The sequence below is a fragment of the Phacochoerus africanus genome, chromosome 4 (genome assembly GCF_016906955.1).
Source record: "Phacochoerus africanus isolate WHEZ1 chromosome 4, ROS_Pafr_v1, whole genome shotgun sequence".
Lineage (NCBI taxonomy): Eukaryota > Metazoa > Chordata > Mammalia > Artiodactyla > Suidae > Phacochoerus > Phacochoerus africanus.
The window spans coordinates 77,972,604-77,986,015 of NC_062547.1; the positions used below are offsets into that span (position 1 = coordinate 77,972,604).

General features: G+C 54.0%; 1 protein-coding gene across 1 annotated transcript in view; it reads left to right on the plus strand.

Annotated features, from left to right (window-relative positions):
• Positions 1-11,090, plus strand: part of SHC2 (SHC adaptor protein 2) — a 31,141-nt gene extending 20,051 nt beyond the window's left edge. The window contains exons 8-13 of the mRNA XM_047777838.1: positions 904-1,057; positions 1,688-1,745; positions 4,402-4,551; positions 5,995-6,305; positions 8,688-8,821; positions 10,418-11,090. Of these exons, the coding sequence (XP_047633794.1) occupies positions 904-1,057; positions 1,688-1,745; positions 4,402-4,551; positions 5,995-6,305; positions 8,688-8,816 (802 nt within the window). The 3' untranslated portion in view covers positions 8,817-8,821; positions 10,418-11,090. The remainder of the gene's footprint in view (positions 1-903; positions 1,058-1,687; positions 1,746-4,401; positions 4,552-5,994; positions 6,306-8,687; positions 8,822-10,417) is intronic.
• Positions 11,091-13,412: the final 2,322 nt, after the last annotated feature.

Genomic DNA, 13,412 nt, shown 5'->3' on the forward strand with positions numbered 1-13,412 from the left:
GGGACCGAACCCGCAACCTCATGGTTCCTAGTCGGATTCGTTAACCACTGCGCCACGACGGGAACTCCTGGGCATTTTCTTTATTTAAAAAATTCCATTATAGTTGATTTACAATGTTGTATTAACTTCTGCTATACAGCAAAGTGATTCATATTATATTCTTATATTCTTTTCCATGATGGTTTATCACAGGATACTGGATATAGTTCCCTGGGCCATACAGTAGGAGCTTGCTGTTTATCCATCCTATATATAATAGTTTGCATCTACTAACCCCAACCTCCCAATCCTTCTCTCCCCACACCCCTTGGCAACCACAAGTCTGCTCTCCATGTCTGTGAGTCTGTTTCTGTTCTGTAGCTAGATTCATTTGTGCCCCAGTTTAGATTCCACATATAAGAGCTATTATGTGGTATTTGTCTTTCTCTTTCTGACTTACTTCACTCAGCATGTCGTCTCTAGGTCCATCCACTTTGATGCAAATAGCATTATTTCATTCTTTTTGATGTGAGAGTGTTTTAAATGCTGAGAGTGTCACCACCATAAGCCATGGCACCCTGGTTCTAGGTACAAGCCTGGCGCTGTGCTCCAGCTGCCTGGTGGGACAGGAGTGGGTGGAGGGTGGACACCAGATTTTCTGGGGCCCTGCTGCAGCTTAGCTAGAGCCCTAAGAGCGGTTCAGAATCTCCTTTGATGGACAGAAAGGGGCACTCAGTTCCTCTATCAGCAAGAGTTCCTGGCACCAAGCACTCAGCTGGTGGGAGGTGGGCTCAGAGTCCCTGGCCTGGCTTGTCCCACTGACCATGCAGAGCTCAGCCTGGAGCCTCAGTGCCCGGTCAGGAGCCTCCCTGTCCCCCGCATCAGGTCCCAGGGCCTATGCTCCCTTTGCTCTGTGTGTCCCAGGCTGACGGGGCTGGAGGACTCGGCCTGGGGGGACGAGGAGGAGACCGAACACAACTACTACAACAGCGTCCCTGGGAAGGAGCCACCCCTGGGCGGGCTGCTGGACTCCAGGCTGGCCCTCACACAGCCCTGTGCTCCGGGGGCCCTCAGCCAGGTCAGCCCCTGCGGATCCCGTGGGGAGGGCTACCCCTGGGGTTTCAATCCCAGCTCTTCCTTCTGCTCCTATTCTCCATGATCCTCAAGGGTCTCTCAGCACCCCCTCCCCAAAACTGTATGGATCTGCTGGGCCCTATTCTGGACTCTTGAGATGGGCGTCCCCCTTCAGACATGGAGTAAATAATGACAGTGGAGATTCGCTTGGGGCTTCCCTGGAAGGCCGCGAAGATGTACAACAGGGAGGCTGAGTATCTGTGGTCAGGAGGACTTCCCTGAGGGCACAGTTCTGTCTGGGTCCTGATGACTCAGTAGGAGTTGCCCAGGAGAACTGTTTTAGGAACAAGGGACAGCGTGTGCCAGGGGACAGGCCTTCGAGGTGGAGGGACTGTGCAGCTTGAGGCCAGGGAGCAGGGGATGGGTTCAGAGCTGAGCTGCAGACCTGACTTATAGGGGGATTGGGGTGGGAATTGGGGTGTGAGTCTGGGGAGAGGGGGTGCTCCGGGCCTTTGAGGACAGTTGGGGTGGGAGATGGGGTGCTAGTCTGGGGAGAGGGGGTGCTCCAGGCCATTGAGGAGGGTTGGGGTGGGAAATTGGACACTGCAGGAGGACCCCTTCCTCTCTTTTGCAGGGAGCGTCTCCTGCTCGAAGAGACACCCGTGGCCTACAGTGGGACATGGGGCCCTCAGGTATCGTTGGCTGTTCTCTGGACTGTGGGCCTCCCAGCCCATCCCCACCCTGGTCCCCACTGCCCCTGCACCCCTTCTCCTCTTTGTGTCACTCCGATTCTCAGGCAAGATTGTGTTCACTCCCCAAGCTCTTATGAAACTTGATGGCATCTGCTCCCCCACCCACGTCATGCAGAAGAGTTTCCTTGCATTGTGGATGTAGATGTCCCACCATGTGGTTCAAAACAGCAGCATGTAAAACAGCATCCCATGAAAAGTCAGTGCCCTGCCCCAGTTTGCTTTATCCACCTCCCTAGTCAGGCGGCCACTGTTAGTATTTCCGTGATTTTTCCCCAATTGTGCAGGCACATTCAAGTCAGCTCAGACATACACGGCTTGCCCATGTATTTTACTTTACAGGTAGTCATGTGCTCTGCACGCTTCCACCTGCTTTTCCCTGGTGACAGTTTAGCTTGGCATTCCCCCCACCTCAGTGTACCAAGCCGCCCTGCTCTTTCTCGCCACAGCTTGGTACTCCACCAGGTGGAGGTCCTTGCCCACCCCCCCACACCTTGATCACAGACATCCGGGTTCTTTGCAGGCATTTGCCAGCATAGCAACAGTTGGAGGAGTAGCTGTGAGTGTCTACCATTCAGCTGTGCTCAGGGTTCACCCTGGGACAGCGGCGCTGTTTCTCGTGATGGGAATGACACAGCTGCCCCCTCTTTACATTCCCACCAGGTACTGCGAGCTTTCAACAAGACAGTTGAGCTTCCAGCCCCATGAGCATTTTATCCTGTTCAGCATTGAAAATGACAGAGAAAGCTAAACTCTCCTTTGCCCCAGCTCCACGGTCATGAGCCACCTCCCCTGGCACTTTTGTGTCTCCTTTCAGAGTCTATACAAGCAGGCACCCAGAGAAATGAGGCCCTTGGAAGTGGACTGCAGGCACCCTCGGTCACTCTGGGCTCAGGCTGTCAGGGCGGTCCCCTGTCCCTGGACTTTGCTCACTTCCGTGGTCCCTTCTTGCTGGGTGTTCAGGATCTCATAGCTCTCACTCTTATTCGCACAATGGCAGATCCCCCCTTGTGCCCTCTGTGTCCCTGTCATGGGTGCTGAGCCGTGGACCTGTGGGCAGTGGAGGGGAAGCTGCCAAATGGCTCCCCAAAGTGACCAGGCAGTGAGTTTCCCCACCAGCCCTGCTGTGGCTCCCTGTCTTCTCAAAGCCTTGCTAACATCCGTGTTGGGCTTTTTTTTTTTTTTTTTTCCTCCGATCTTCCTATAAAATCTGCTGAGCATCTGAACCCTCACTGGTTCTCAGTGCCTGTGATCAAAGAGCATGCATGGCATCTGGCTCTAGTCTGCTATTTCTCTGGGATGCTCACTCCTGACTCCCAGGGCTCTCTAGCATTTTCTACCCCTGAGCCTTTGCACATGATGTTATTGCTTCTTCTTGTGCATTCTCAATTCTCTGGCCAAGAGCTCCTATCAATATGTCAATGCCCCAGCTCCAAGGCCCGGGAATTTTCTCTCTGCCAACCCAGGTTTCTTCCTTCTCACCCTACCTTGACTGTAAGAGGCTGGGAGAATCTGTGCCTCCTTTGTGCAGACTGGGAAGCCTGGGCTGAGGTTCCTCTGCCCCAATCAACTACCCAGGCCTGGAACAGCATTGGCACTCTATATTAAATCATAACTTTTGCCAGAGGTTTTAATTTTCCCCCTTACTTGTGAAGAAGTTACTCTTGTTCTCCCCATTTTGCAGACAGGAAACAGAGGCACAGAGGTTACCTGACATGTTCATGCCTACAGAGGGGTGTCTATGAGGGTTAACAATGTAATTGGCATAGAGCAGAGATTGCAGCTGCAGGCCCTTGGGCTGGATTTGGCTGCCGTGTAGCCAAAGATCATTATTTCCCTGCCAAGGATTTAAAATGGGGACATTTAGAAATGGAGGGACAGTTCTGAGAAAAGAATACACAAATGTCCTTTGAACCTAGGAAAAGAGGCTCAACCTTGCTCAATATAAGAGGAATGGAAACTAAGGTCCCATAAGACGCCATTTCTCACCTCTCAGGTCAGCGAAAAATCCAACAGTCTGTTAATAGGGGTGGGTGAGGCCTTGGGACCTGGTCAGGATCCAGCAGAATCTGGACGGGGTGAAGTGACCCCATGAGAAACTCCCTCAAGGATAGCTTTTCATGTTGTGGTTTTTGAACCATGGAAATGCTTTACACATTCAAAAACAAAATTAAAAAAAAAAAAGGAAACCTTAAAATAGAACACAAGCAAACAAATAGCCTGACTGTATATTATGTTGATAACATAATTGCAGGGAGAGCAGAGTTGTACTGTTATTATTTTTTAAATGTGGATATTTAACATAAATATCGGGCTTTCTGGCTTCTCTTGAAACTAGGAAGCTCTGGCCTCTGGGCCACCTTCCTGCCTGGCAGACAGGCATGGGGGTGTGTGGGGTGCCGGGTGGGCGGCTCCGCTCCCTCCCTGGGTGTGGATCCCAGTACCCCCACAGCCGCTGGCTGGGCTTTTATGGGGTTTTTCATTCCTGAAGGTGCTGCTCAAGGGGGCGCGGCTTCCTTCCCGGAGGGAGACAGGTGTGGGCGGGGCTTCCCTCCAGGGCCCCTCCCCTGGCTGATCCTGTGCCGCTCTGGCTCCCCAGTCCCAGCCCCGCCCGGGGACGGCTACGTGCAGGCGGATGCCCGTGGCCCCCGAGACTACGAGGACCACCTGTATGTCAACACTCAGGGTCTGGATGGCCCCGAGGGCCTGCAGGCCGAGGACAGCCCCAAGAAGGACCTGTTCGATATGCGTAAGTTGGAGCAAGCCAGCCTGACCCGGGAGGCCAAGTCCCGCGCAATCTGTGGTCTGATGGGGGATGCCAAGTCAGGGGGTGGTGCGGGGAAATGTTTCCTATGGGACTCCCCACTTGGTTGGGGAGGCCTCGGGGCTTCTCCTCCATGGGACTCTCCCAGCTTCCTCTTTTTGAGGGTCCCCAGTCTGACGGGAGGGGCCTCGTTTCCACCTTGGAAGAGTGTGATGGGGTGTTTAGGCATCTCCTCTATGGAACCCCACAGTCCGCGGGATGTGGGGAAGCCTAGCTCCCTATCTCTAGGTCTCCCTAGTCTGAGGAGGCAATTTAAGCTCCCTCCTCATATGACTGCGTGGTCTGAGGGTGGAGGCCCAAGCCCTTTCCAATGGAAATCCAGCCTGATGGGGGACCCCCAGTCTGAGGAGGGAGGTCTGATCCACATCTTGATAAAGTGACTTGCTGATGGTGGAGTCCGTTCCTTCTTCTCTCTGGGATATCCCAGCTTGAGAGAGGGCTCAGTCTGATGGAGGAGGTTTACCTCCAAAATACCTTCCCCCACCCTCTGACAACTTGATATCTCGTCATCGCTATAGTGACACGAGCAGCTGCTGGGGGCTGGGCCCTGGACTAAGAGGGCGGCCCCACCGGCTCCTCACAGCAATCTCAAACAGGTAAAGGTGCTCCTTCTGGGGCAGGCTGTCCCCTTGGGTGACCGACCAGATGGCGCAGCAGCTGCAGTGGAGACAGGGATGCTTGTTTCCAGGCTCCCATTAGAAATCCTGGGTTTGCCTCTGATTTGCCTGCCCTGGGTCATGTGCTCATCCCTCAGCCAATCATCAGGCCGGGAATATGAGATGAAGATGCTGATTGGCCAGTGCCGGGCACATGCAGTTGGAGGCTTAGTCAGTCTCAGCTAGGTAGCCCGAGGAGTCAGGGAGGAGGTCCCAGAAGTGGAAGGAGAGCAGAGGGCTAAGCACAGACGCACCAGGGCTAGGTTCAGGGCTGCAACTCCACGCTCCAGGGTGTCTGAGCTATGCTGGTCACATCTCAGAGAGGGCGACTGGTTTGCACAGTGTCACGATGGTGCCTGCCGGGAGCCTTAGGAAACTTCTGCAAACCATCAGAAGCTTTTCCATTAGAGTTTGGAGAAGAAAGGGGTGCCTGCTGCCTACCACCCAGATGGAGCATGTGGTGAAGGTCCTGGCCAGTGCGGCCAGACGAGATGATGAAAGAGGAGGCATGCACATTGGGAAGGAAGCCAGTGTAATAAGATAAGAAAAAGAAATAGGTGTGCACACTGGTAAGAAAGAAATGCTGTCATTCTTTGCATTTTCTCAGAAAATCCAAGAGAATATATTGCTTTACTAATAGAACCAATAAGAAGGTGAGGGAGTAGATACCCTTAGCCCAGGCCCCTGCCTCCTGCACTGTCCTCTCCCGCAGGACCCTTCGAGGATGCCCTGAGGCTGCACGAATGCTCCATGGCTGCAGGTACCGCAGCAGCGCCCCTTCCGGTGGAAGACCAGTGGCCCAGCCCCCCTACGCGCCGGGCCCCCATTGCCCCCACGGAGGAGCAGCTGCGGCAGGAGCCCTGGTACCACGGCCAAATGAGCCGGCGGGCGGCGGAGAAATTGCTTCGAGCCGATGGGGATTTCCTCGTCCGCGACAGCGTCACTAACCCCGGACAGTATGTCCTCACCGGCATGCACGCTGGGCAGCCCAAGCACCTGCTGCTTGTGGACCCTGAGGGCGTGGTAAGGTGGGCGAGGGGGTGGTGAAGGGCTTGGAGTGGGAAGGCGGACAGGGAGCAGGTGTGGGGCCCCAGGCGGCTCGGAAAAGGGAGTTAGCCTCCCACCTTATAAGCTCCCTTTAGGTTTAATGAAGTATTTTTCGGATTACAGAGCACCTTATGTTCACAGGTTATGTTCTCATTTCCTAGATACTTTAGAATTACAAAGTATTTTCTCGTTTAAGAAGACGTTTAGGTTTTGCAAAGGATTTCCCCAAACCGTCTCCAGTTTCAAGGTCTTTTAGGGTTTATAAAATACATTTCAATTGTAAGATGCACTTTCCCCCCACATTCTATCATCCCTAATGTATCTTACGAATAGTGATGCCTTTGAGTGATGAATATGGTTATTTCAATTTCTAATGTATTTTTGGGTTCACAAAGCATGTTTCAATTTACAAAGAGTTTTACGGTCTATAAAGTTTCTGAATTGCTTCAATCCTTTGATACACACTTTTTTTCTTTCATTTTGACATCTCTGAAGTCTGTTTTTTTTTTTTTTAATAAGTTGTTTTTTGTCTTTTTGCTATTTCTTTGGGCCGCTCCTGCGGCATATGGAGGTTCCCAGGCTAGGGGTCGAATCGGAGCTGTAGCCGCCAGCCTATACCAGAGCCACAGCAACGTGGGATCTGAGCCGTGTCTGCAACCTACACCACAGCTCACCACGCAACGCCGGATCGTTAACCCACTGAGCAAGGGCAGGGACCGAACCCGCAACCTCATGGTTCCTAGTCGGATTCGTTAACCACTGCGCCACGACGGGAACTCCTGGTTTGTTTTTTTTTTTTAACCATCCATTGCACCTTTGAATTTTATCCTATTGAACTTGAAGGTTTTTGCCTTTCCTTCTGGTACATGAATTGTGATGCATCTTAACAGTTGCTTTGAATCCGTGAGGTTTGGCATTCTTCAGCTCTGGAAGCATTGTAGGGTTACAAGGCGTTTTCCAGTTTTCAAGGAGTTCTGGAGGTGTGAAGCATTTTCCAGTGTCCAAGGGTCCTGGGTTTATTGATTATTTCCCAAGTGAAAAGGTGCATGGGGTGTTAACAGCCTTCTCACAGTTTCCCAGGTGCTTTTCCTCAGTTCCACCCTCAGTGGCTTCGTATGCTTCTTGTCCCCTGCAGGGCACACTCTGGTGGGGGCTGTGTGGCCTGGCTCAGGTGGGGCCACGGCTCCAGCTCTAGGGCAGTTGTTCTGTCACTTTTCTGAGCCACTTCCTCCCTGTGATTGATTGTGCTGCTCACCACAGTGACTTCTGCCTGGTGGGATAGCAGCCCTGCCTGATTCCCTCTCCTTAAAGGGAAATAGTTGGTTTGCCCTGGGCCTGGGAATGTGCATTGTAAGCCTGCTTCCTGGGTGACTTGTGCCCAGTGGGATTGGTATTGCCCATGAATGGCTGGCAGCTGGCGGTTACAGGTCTGTGCTGTACCCGGGTCTGCCCAGATCTCACTCTGAGATGCAGATTACTCTGGGATTTGGTGATTCTGATTTTTGGATCTGTGTCCACAAGATTCCGGGGGTGTAGTCATTTCCTAGGGCATCCCTACCAAGCGACTACAGACAGGGCAGCTTAAAACCAGATTATTCTCAGTTCTGGCAGCCAGAAGTCTGAGATCTAGGTGTTGGCCAGGCTGGTTCTGAGGCTCTGAGACAGGATCTGGTTCAGGCCCCTCTCCCAGCTTCTCCTGGTTGCCAGAAATTCTTGTTCCTTGGCTTGTCCATACATCAGTCAGTCGCTGCTTCCATTTCTCGTGGCTTCTCCTTGTGTTTTGTTTGTTTGTTTGATTTTATTTGTCTGAGCCTCTGTGGCATGCAGAAGTTCCTAGGCCAGAGATTGAACCCACGCCACAGCAGTGACAATGCTAGATCCTTAACCCACTGAGACACCAGGGAGCTCCCTCTCTGTGTTTCTGTGTCCAACTTTTTCCTCTTCTTATAAGGACACTGGCCATTGGATTTTGGGCAACCTGAGTAATCAAAGATGAAATCCTTTTAATCGCATCCACAAAGAGGCTTTTTCCAAATAAGGGCCCATTCATGGGTTTCAGGGGTTAAGACTTGGACAGATCTTTTTGGGGCCACCATTCCGCCTGCTGTAGGAAGCGTGGCCCCAGAATGCTGGTGATTTTGGAGCTTGTGTCCACACCTGGATCTGGAATTCCGAGGCTGGTTCTGTGGTTGAGGCCCTGGAAGTCTCTGACCCAGTGGTTCTCAGACTTGAGCATCAGAGCCACCTGAGGGGCTTGTGAAAATGCAGCTTCCCATCAGCAGGAAGGGGCTGGCCCATGTGTTTGCCTCACCTGATGGGCTCCTGGTGGTGCTAATGCTGAGGCCTTTGGCCCCACAGGTGCGGACAAAGGACGTGCTGTTTGAGAGTATCAGTCACCTGATCGACTATCACCTGCAGAATGGGCAGCCCATTGTGGCCGCCGAGAGTGAGCTGCACCTGCGGGGTGTGGTCAAGCGGGAGCCCTGAGCCAGGTGCGTCCGGCCCCTCCAACTCCCCACGTGTACCCATTTGCCAGATTTTTCTCATTTTAAAAATCGAGAAAAAATGCACACACTACACAGTCTGCCCATTTAGAGGATAAAACTCAGTGGGTTTCAGTATCTTCACAGAAATGTACAACCTTCCCCCATTGAATTTCAGAACATTGCATTACCCCAAAAGGAAACCCCATCCCCAACAGCAGTCACTCTCTGGGTTGTTATGGTAACTTAACTGGTGGTAAAAAAAAAAAAATCTCTGGGAGGAGTCCGTGTTTGGCTACCCTGGGGGTGGGCCCAGGATGGCTGTGACTGGTGGGCTTGGCGTGTGAGGTGAGGTTGGAGGGGTGTTGCCTCTGGGATCTGTCACCTCTGGGGCCATGGGTGTCTGAAATGGGGGGGACAGGCAGGTCTGGGTGATTCTAGGGCCTCTGGCGGGAGAGGGGAGCTCTGGGTGAGGCAGGGCCCACCTAGGCAGGGGAGGATGGGGCTGTGTGGGGTGCATAGTGGTCGGGGTGTCAGGAGCAGTCTTTGGGGAGGAGGAAGAGGCAGGAACTCGGGGCTCAGCTGGGGGAGGGGAAGGGCTGTGGAATTTCCCCAAAGGTTGAGAGGCGCTTCTGGGCCAGGTTGGGCAGCTCTCCTGTCCCCATGACAACAGTCTCCTTCCTGCCTCCTCCCCCACTTGAGCTGGCCTCCTCCCTGCCCCCAGCCAGGCCTCAGCTGCAGGCAGAGCAGGGGCTCCCAGTCTGGGGAAGGACTCCAGGGATGGGGTAGTCCGTGGAACACCTGAAACGATATGCAGCCACAGGGCTGTGTGTACGCATGTGCCAGAGTACCACCTGCTTCCCTTCTGCCCCCTACACTGCCTGTGACATGAGAAATAACACTGATGGCAGTAACAATAGTTGCTAAGGCAGAAGTTGCCGTGTCCAGGTACTGTGCTCAGCCCTTCCCCATATCTTTTTTTTTTGTCTTTTAGGGGCTGCACGTGCATCCATATGGATGTTCCCAGGCTAGAGCTCGAATCCTGCTTAACCCACTGAGCCACAATGGGAACTCCTCTCCCCACATCTTCATTGACTCACATGCAGCTCTGAGATGAGCATTGTAATAGTGTTCCCATTTTGGAGTTCCCATTGTGGCTCAGCAGAAACGAATCCAATTAGGAGCCATGAGGTTGTAGGTTCGATCCCTGGCCTCACTCAGTGGGTTAAGGATCCAGCATTGCCATGAGTCGTGGTGTAGGTCACAGATGCAGCTCGGATCTGGCGTGGCTGTGGCTGTGGTGTAGGCCGGCAGCTGTAGGTCCAATTAAACTCCTAGCCTGGGAACCTCCATATGCTGTGGGTGTGGCCCTAAAAAAAGTGTTCTCATTTTGCTGAAGCAGCAGCAGCACAGAGAGGTTAAGGGATGACGTTAGGTCACCCAGCAAGCTGGGAAGAGCTGGGACTTGAGCCCTGGCCCTCAGCCTGAAGCTCATGCTTGGGCCACTGTGCTGCCCTATAATTGAGTTCCCTGACAGGAGACCCCCCCCCATCTCTGGTTGCTGTCTTATCTGACCCCTGCTCTCTCCTTCACTTTTTCCCCCAGGTGATGTTTCTCAGCCCAGGGCTCCCGCCCCTGCTCCCTGGATGCCCCTGTCATGGCCTTAGGGGCCACTCAGCCTTTCTCTGGACCCTGGTTGGGCTGGAACCGCCTCTGTCTCTCCTTGTTCCACATAGGTCTCTGGAATCTTCCTTCTCCAGCTGGCCCTGGGCTGGGCTGGGTCAATCGGCCAGGAGATGGGGCCCAGGACCCCTTTCTTGCCCCCGAGCCCCTGCCCACCTCCACCCTTCACCTGGAGTGAGGGTGTACATACCAAAGACAGAAACTTTTCTCGCCTTTAAAGAAAATATATCCAAAAGCAGCCGTCTGTCTCAGAGCCCTGGCCAAGGCCCCCGATGGCACAAGGAGGCACTGTTGCTCTTCCCGGCTGGACTTCAGCATGAAGACAGAGTCCTGTCCTGGCCAGGCTCAGTTTTTCCTCCTGAAAGATTCACGCACAGTTGTCTTTTGGGGGGGAGAATGAGGTGCTTTGGGTCCTCAGGCTGGGGCAAATGCTGATGTTGAAGGGGGCAGCCCTGGGGTTCACCTGGAATGATGGGGAGTATCCAGGCAGCTCCACGACAGCTGACCCAGGCGGGCTGAAGCCCCTGTTCTCCCAGCTGTCAGCCTGGACTGGACATTTGGAATCTGTTTGTAATTAAACCTGGGAATGACCGTGGGAAGTGTGAGCCGCCTGCACTTTGAGAGGCCCTGCCAGGTTGGGGGTCCAGGGTCAGTCTCAAGGGTGGGAAGCCAGAGCCACAGGGATTTGGCCTGGGGGGGGGGGTTGGAGGAGGAGGGGGGCACTGGGCCCTGGCTATGCCCCTGTTCTAGGGGGACGGGGGGCAGTCCGCTTCCCCAGAATCCTTGACATTTCCCAGACCCTCTTCTGTATCCCAAGATCAAGCACACCCCACCTTCCCTGTTAAACATGCCCCAACTTGCTTTGGAAACGCCCTAGTTTGTCTCCTGTGTGCCAAAACCCCGATGTCTTTGGCAACAAGCTCCGTTTTCTTCCAAATTTCTCTGATCTCATCCCTGAGGATGGCCTGACTTTTCAGGTGTCCACCGTCTCTCATCCTCATTTTCCGAGAAGCCCCCAGTTCCCTCACAGCCCCTTTGTCGACCTCAAAGCCCTTAGTTCTCCCGCACACCTGGCACCCTGCTCTAGCCTCCGACTCTCTCCTCCAGACCTTCCCTCATGTGATTTCTAGACTGTTCCTCCCAGAGAGACCCCATCTCCCCCCAGGACCCTCCTGCAATTCCTCCCACAAACACGGAGGCATCTCCCAGGCCTCACCTGCCGGCTCCCCTCGCTGCCCTGGGGAGTGGCTGTGCCTTCACCGCCATCAGCAGGCTCTGCCCCAGGCCCTGTGGGGACCTGGTAAAGGTGTGTGGAGTGAAAGCCACCCTGGTCTGCCCCTAACTAGAGGTGAAGCCACCAAAAGGCACAGCCAGAAGAGGATTCTGATGCCATGCCTCTTACTTCAGAGATTTGGACACAGAGCCGCCAGTCCATCAGTCTCCCCATCCATCCATCCATCCATCCACCCACTCACCTGCCTATTCACACATCTGTCTACGCATCCATCATTTATCCATCCATATAGTCATCCATCAGTCATTCTATTCATTGATCCATTCACCCACACCCCCCCACCCTAATATCCTTTAATCTGCCTTCATAAGCTCCTTCCATCTGCCAGAATCCCTGGTGGGTAATTGGATGCACTATAACCAAGACAAACAGCACAGGTGGTGGTTAACAGTCAAATGACAGTCCCCAGCTGGTCATCACTAAGTGTATAGTGACAGCTGTGGGAAGGAAGAGCCCTGGAGTTTAGGGGCCCAGAAATCCAGGGCGGTTTCTCTGTGGGAATGGTCTAGAGGACAAGCAGGGGCTCCGAGCATGGAGGACAGGCTCTGAGCATGGAGGACAGAGATCAGGAGGGACGGTGTGTACAAAAGCCCTGGGTGTGTGGGGCACAACTCATTTGCAGAACAGAAGTATGGCCAGAGTGGCTGGAAGTGAGGTCAGAAGGGCGGTGGACCTGGGTCCCTCCTGAGAGCTTGCAGACTGGCCTTCCTTCAGTTATTAGCATGTGTCTAGGGTAGGGGGTTCTAGGTTAAATAGAGTTTGATGGGGAAGGCTTGGGCCTCAAAGGACCCAGAGCTGGGAGGGAGGAAGGAAGTAGGGAACCACAGATCTCCAGAATCTGACGCTTGTTAACTCCCCTCAACCCAGTGCATTCCCCACCACCCACCCCCAGAGCTCAGGGGGGAAGCTGTTCTTCCAGAGCCACGTGGCACCAGGGGGCCCCTCAGGACAGGAGCTCAGATCTCGGGCCCTTCAAGTCCCTCCCTGAGCCTCCTCCAAGCCTCCCTTAGACTTGCCAAGCCCCCTCCCCATACAGTGGGTGGTGGGTGGGTGTTGAGGACCAAGGCTAGCATGAGGTGGCAGGACTCAGAGCAGTGGGGCTGATCACACAGCTTGGGCGCCCTCCCCATCTCTGATTCCAAGGCTGCAGCTGGGTGTGTGTGGGTCTTTGGGGGCTGCCACGCCCATCAGCCACAAGCCATCTTCCTCCAGAAGATGGATTCTATAGACCAGGAGAAGCTCCTGTTTATGGAAAGGGACATGGAGCTGAGCTAATGAGCTGGAAGAGCCCCTCTGTGACCCCCTCGCAGGGTGTGGTCCACAATGGCCCACAGGGCAGTGCCTCAGTTTCTCCAAATGTGATGGGGTGGGGGATAGGAGCAGGGCTGCTGGCTGAGCTGGGCTGAGGTGGGGTCAGGGTCCCCGGGCTCCTCCCCCTCACTTCCTCCTTCCCTTTGCCCCCCTCCCCCTCCCCTCACCACCCTGGAATGATAGCCCACACTTACCTCGCACATTCCCAGGCCTGTTTTAGGCACCTGGCAAGTAGTACTTCGTGCTGCGTGATTCAGAGACAGGTGTTATGCCATGGACCACTGAGGATAGAGAGTCTTGGACACTTGCCAG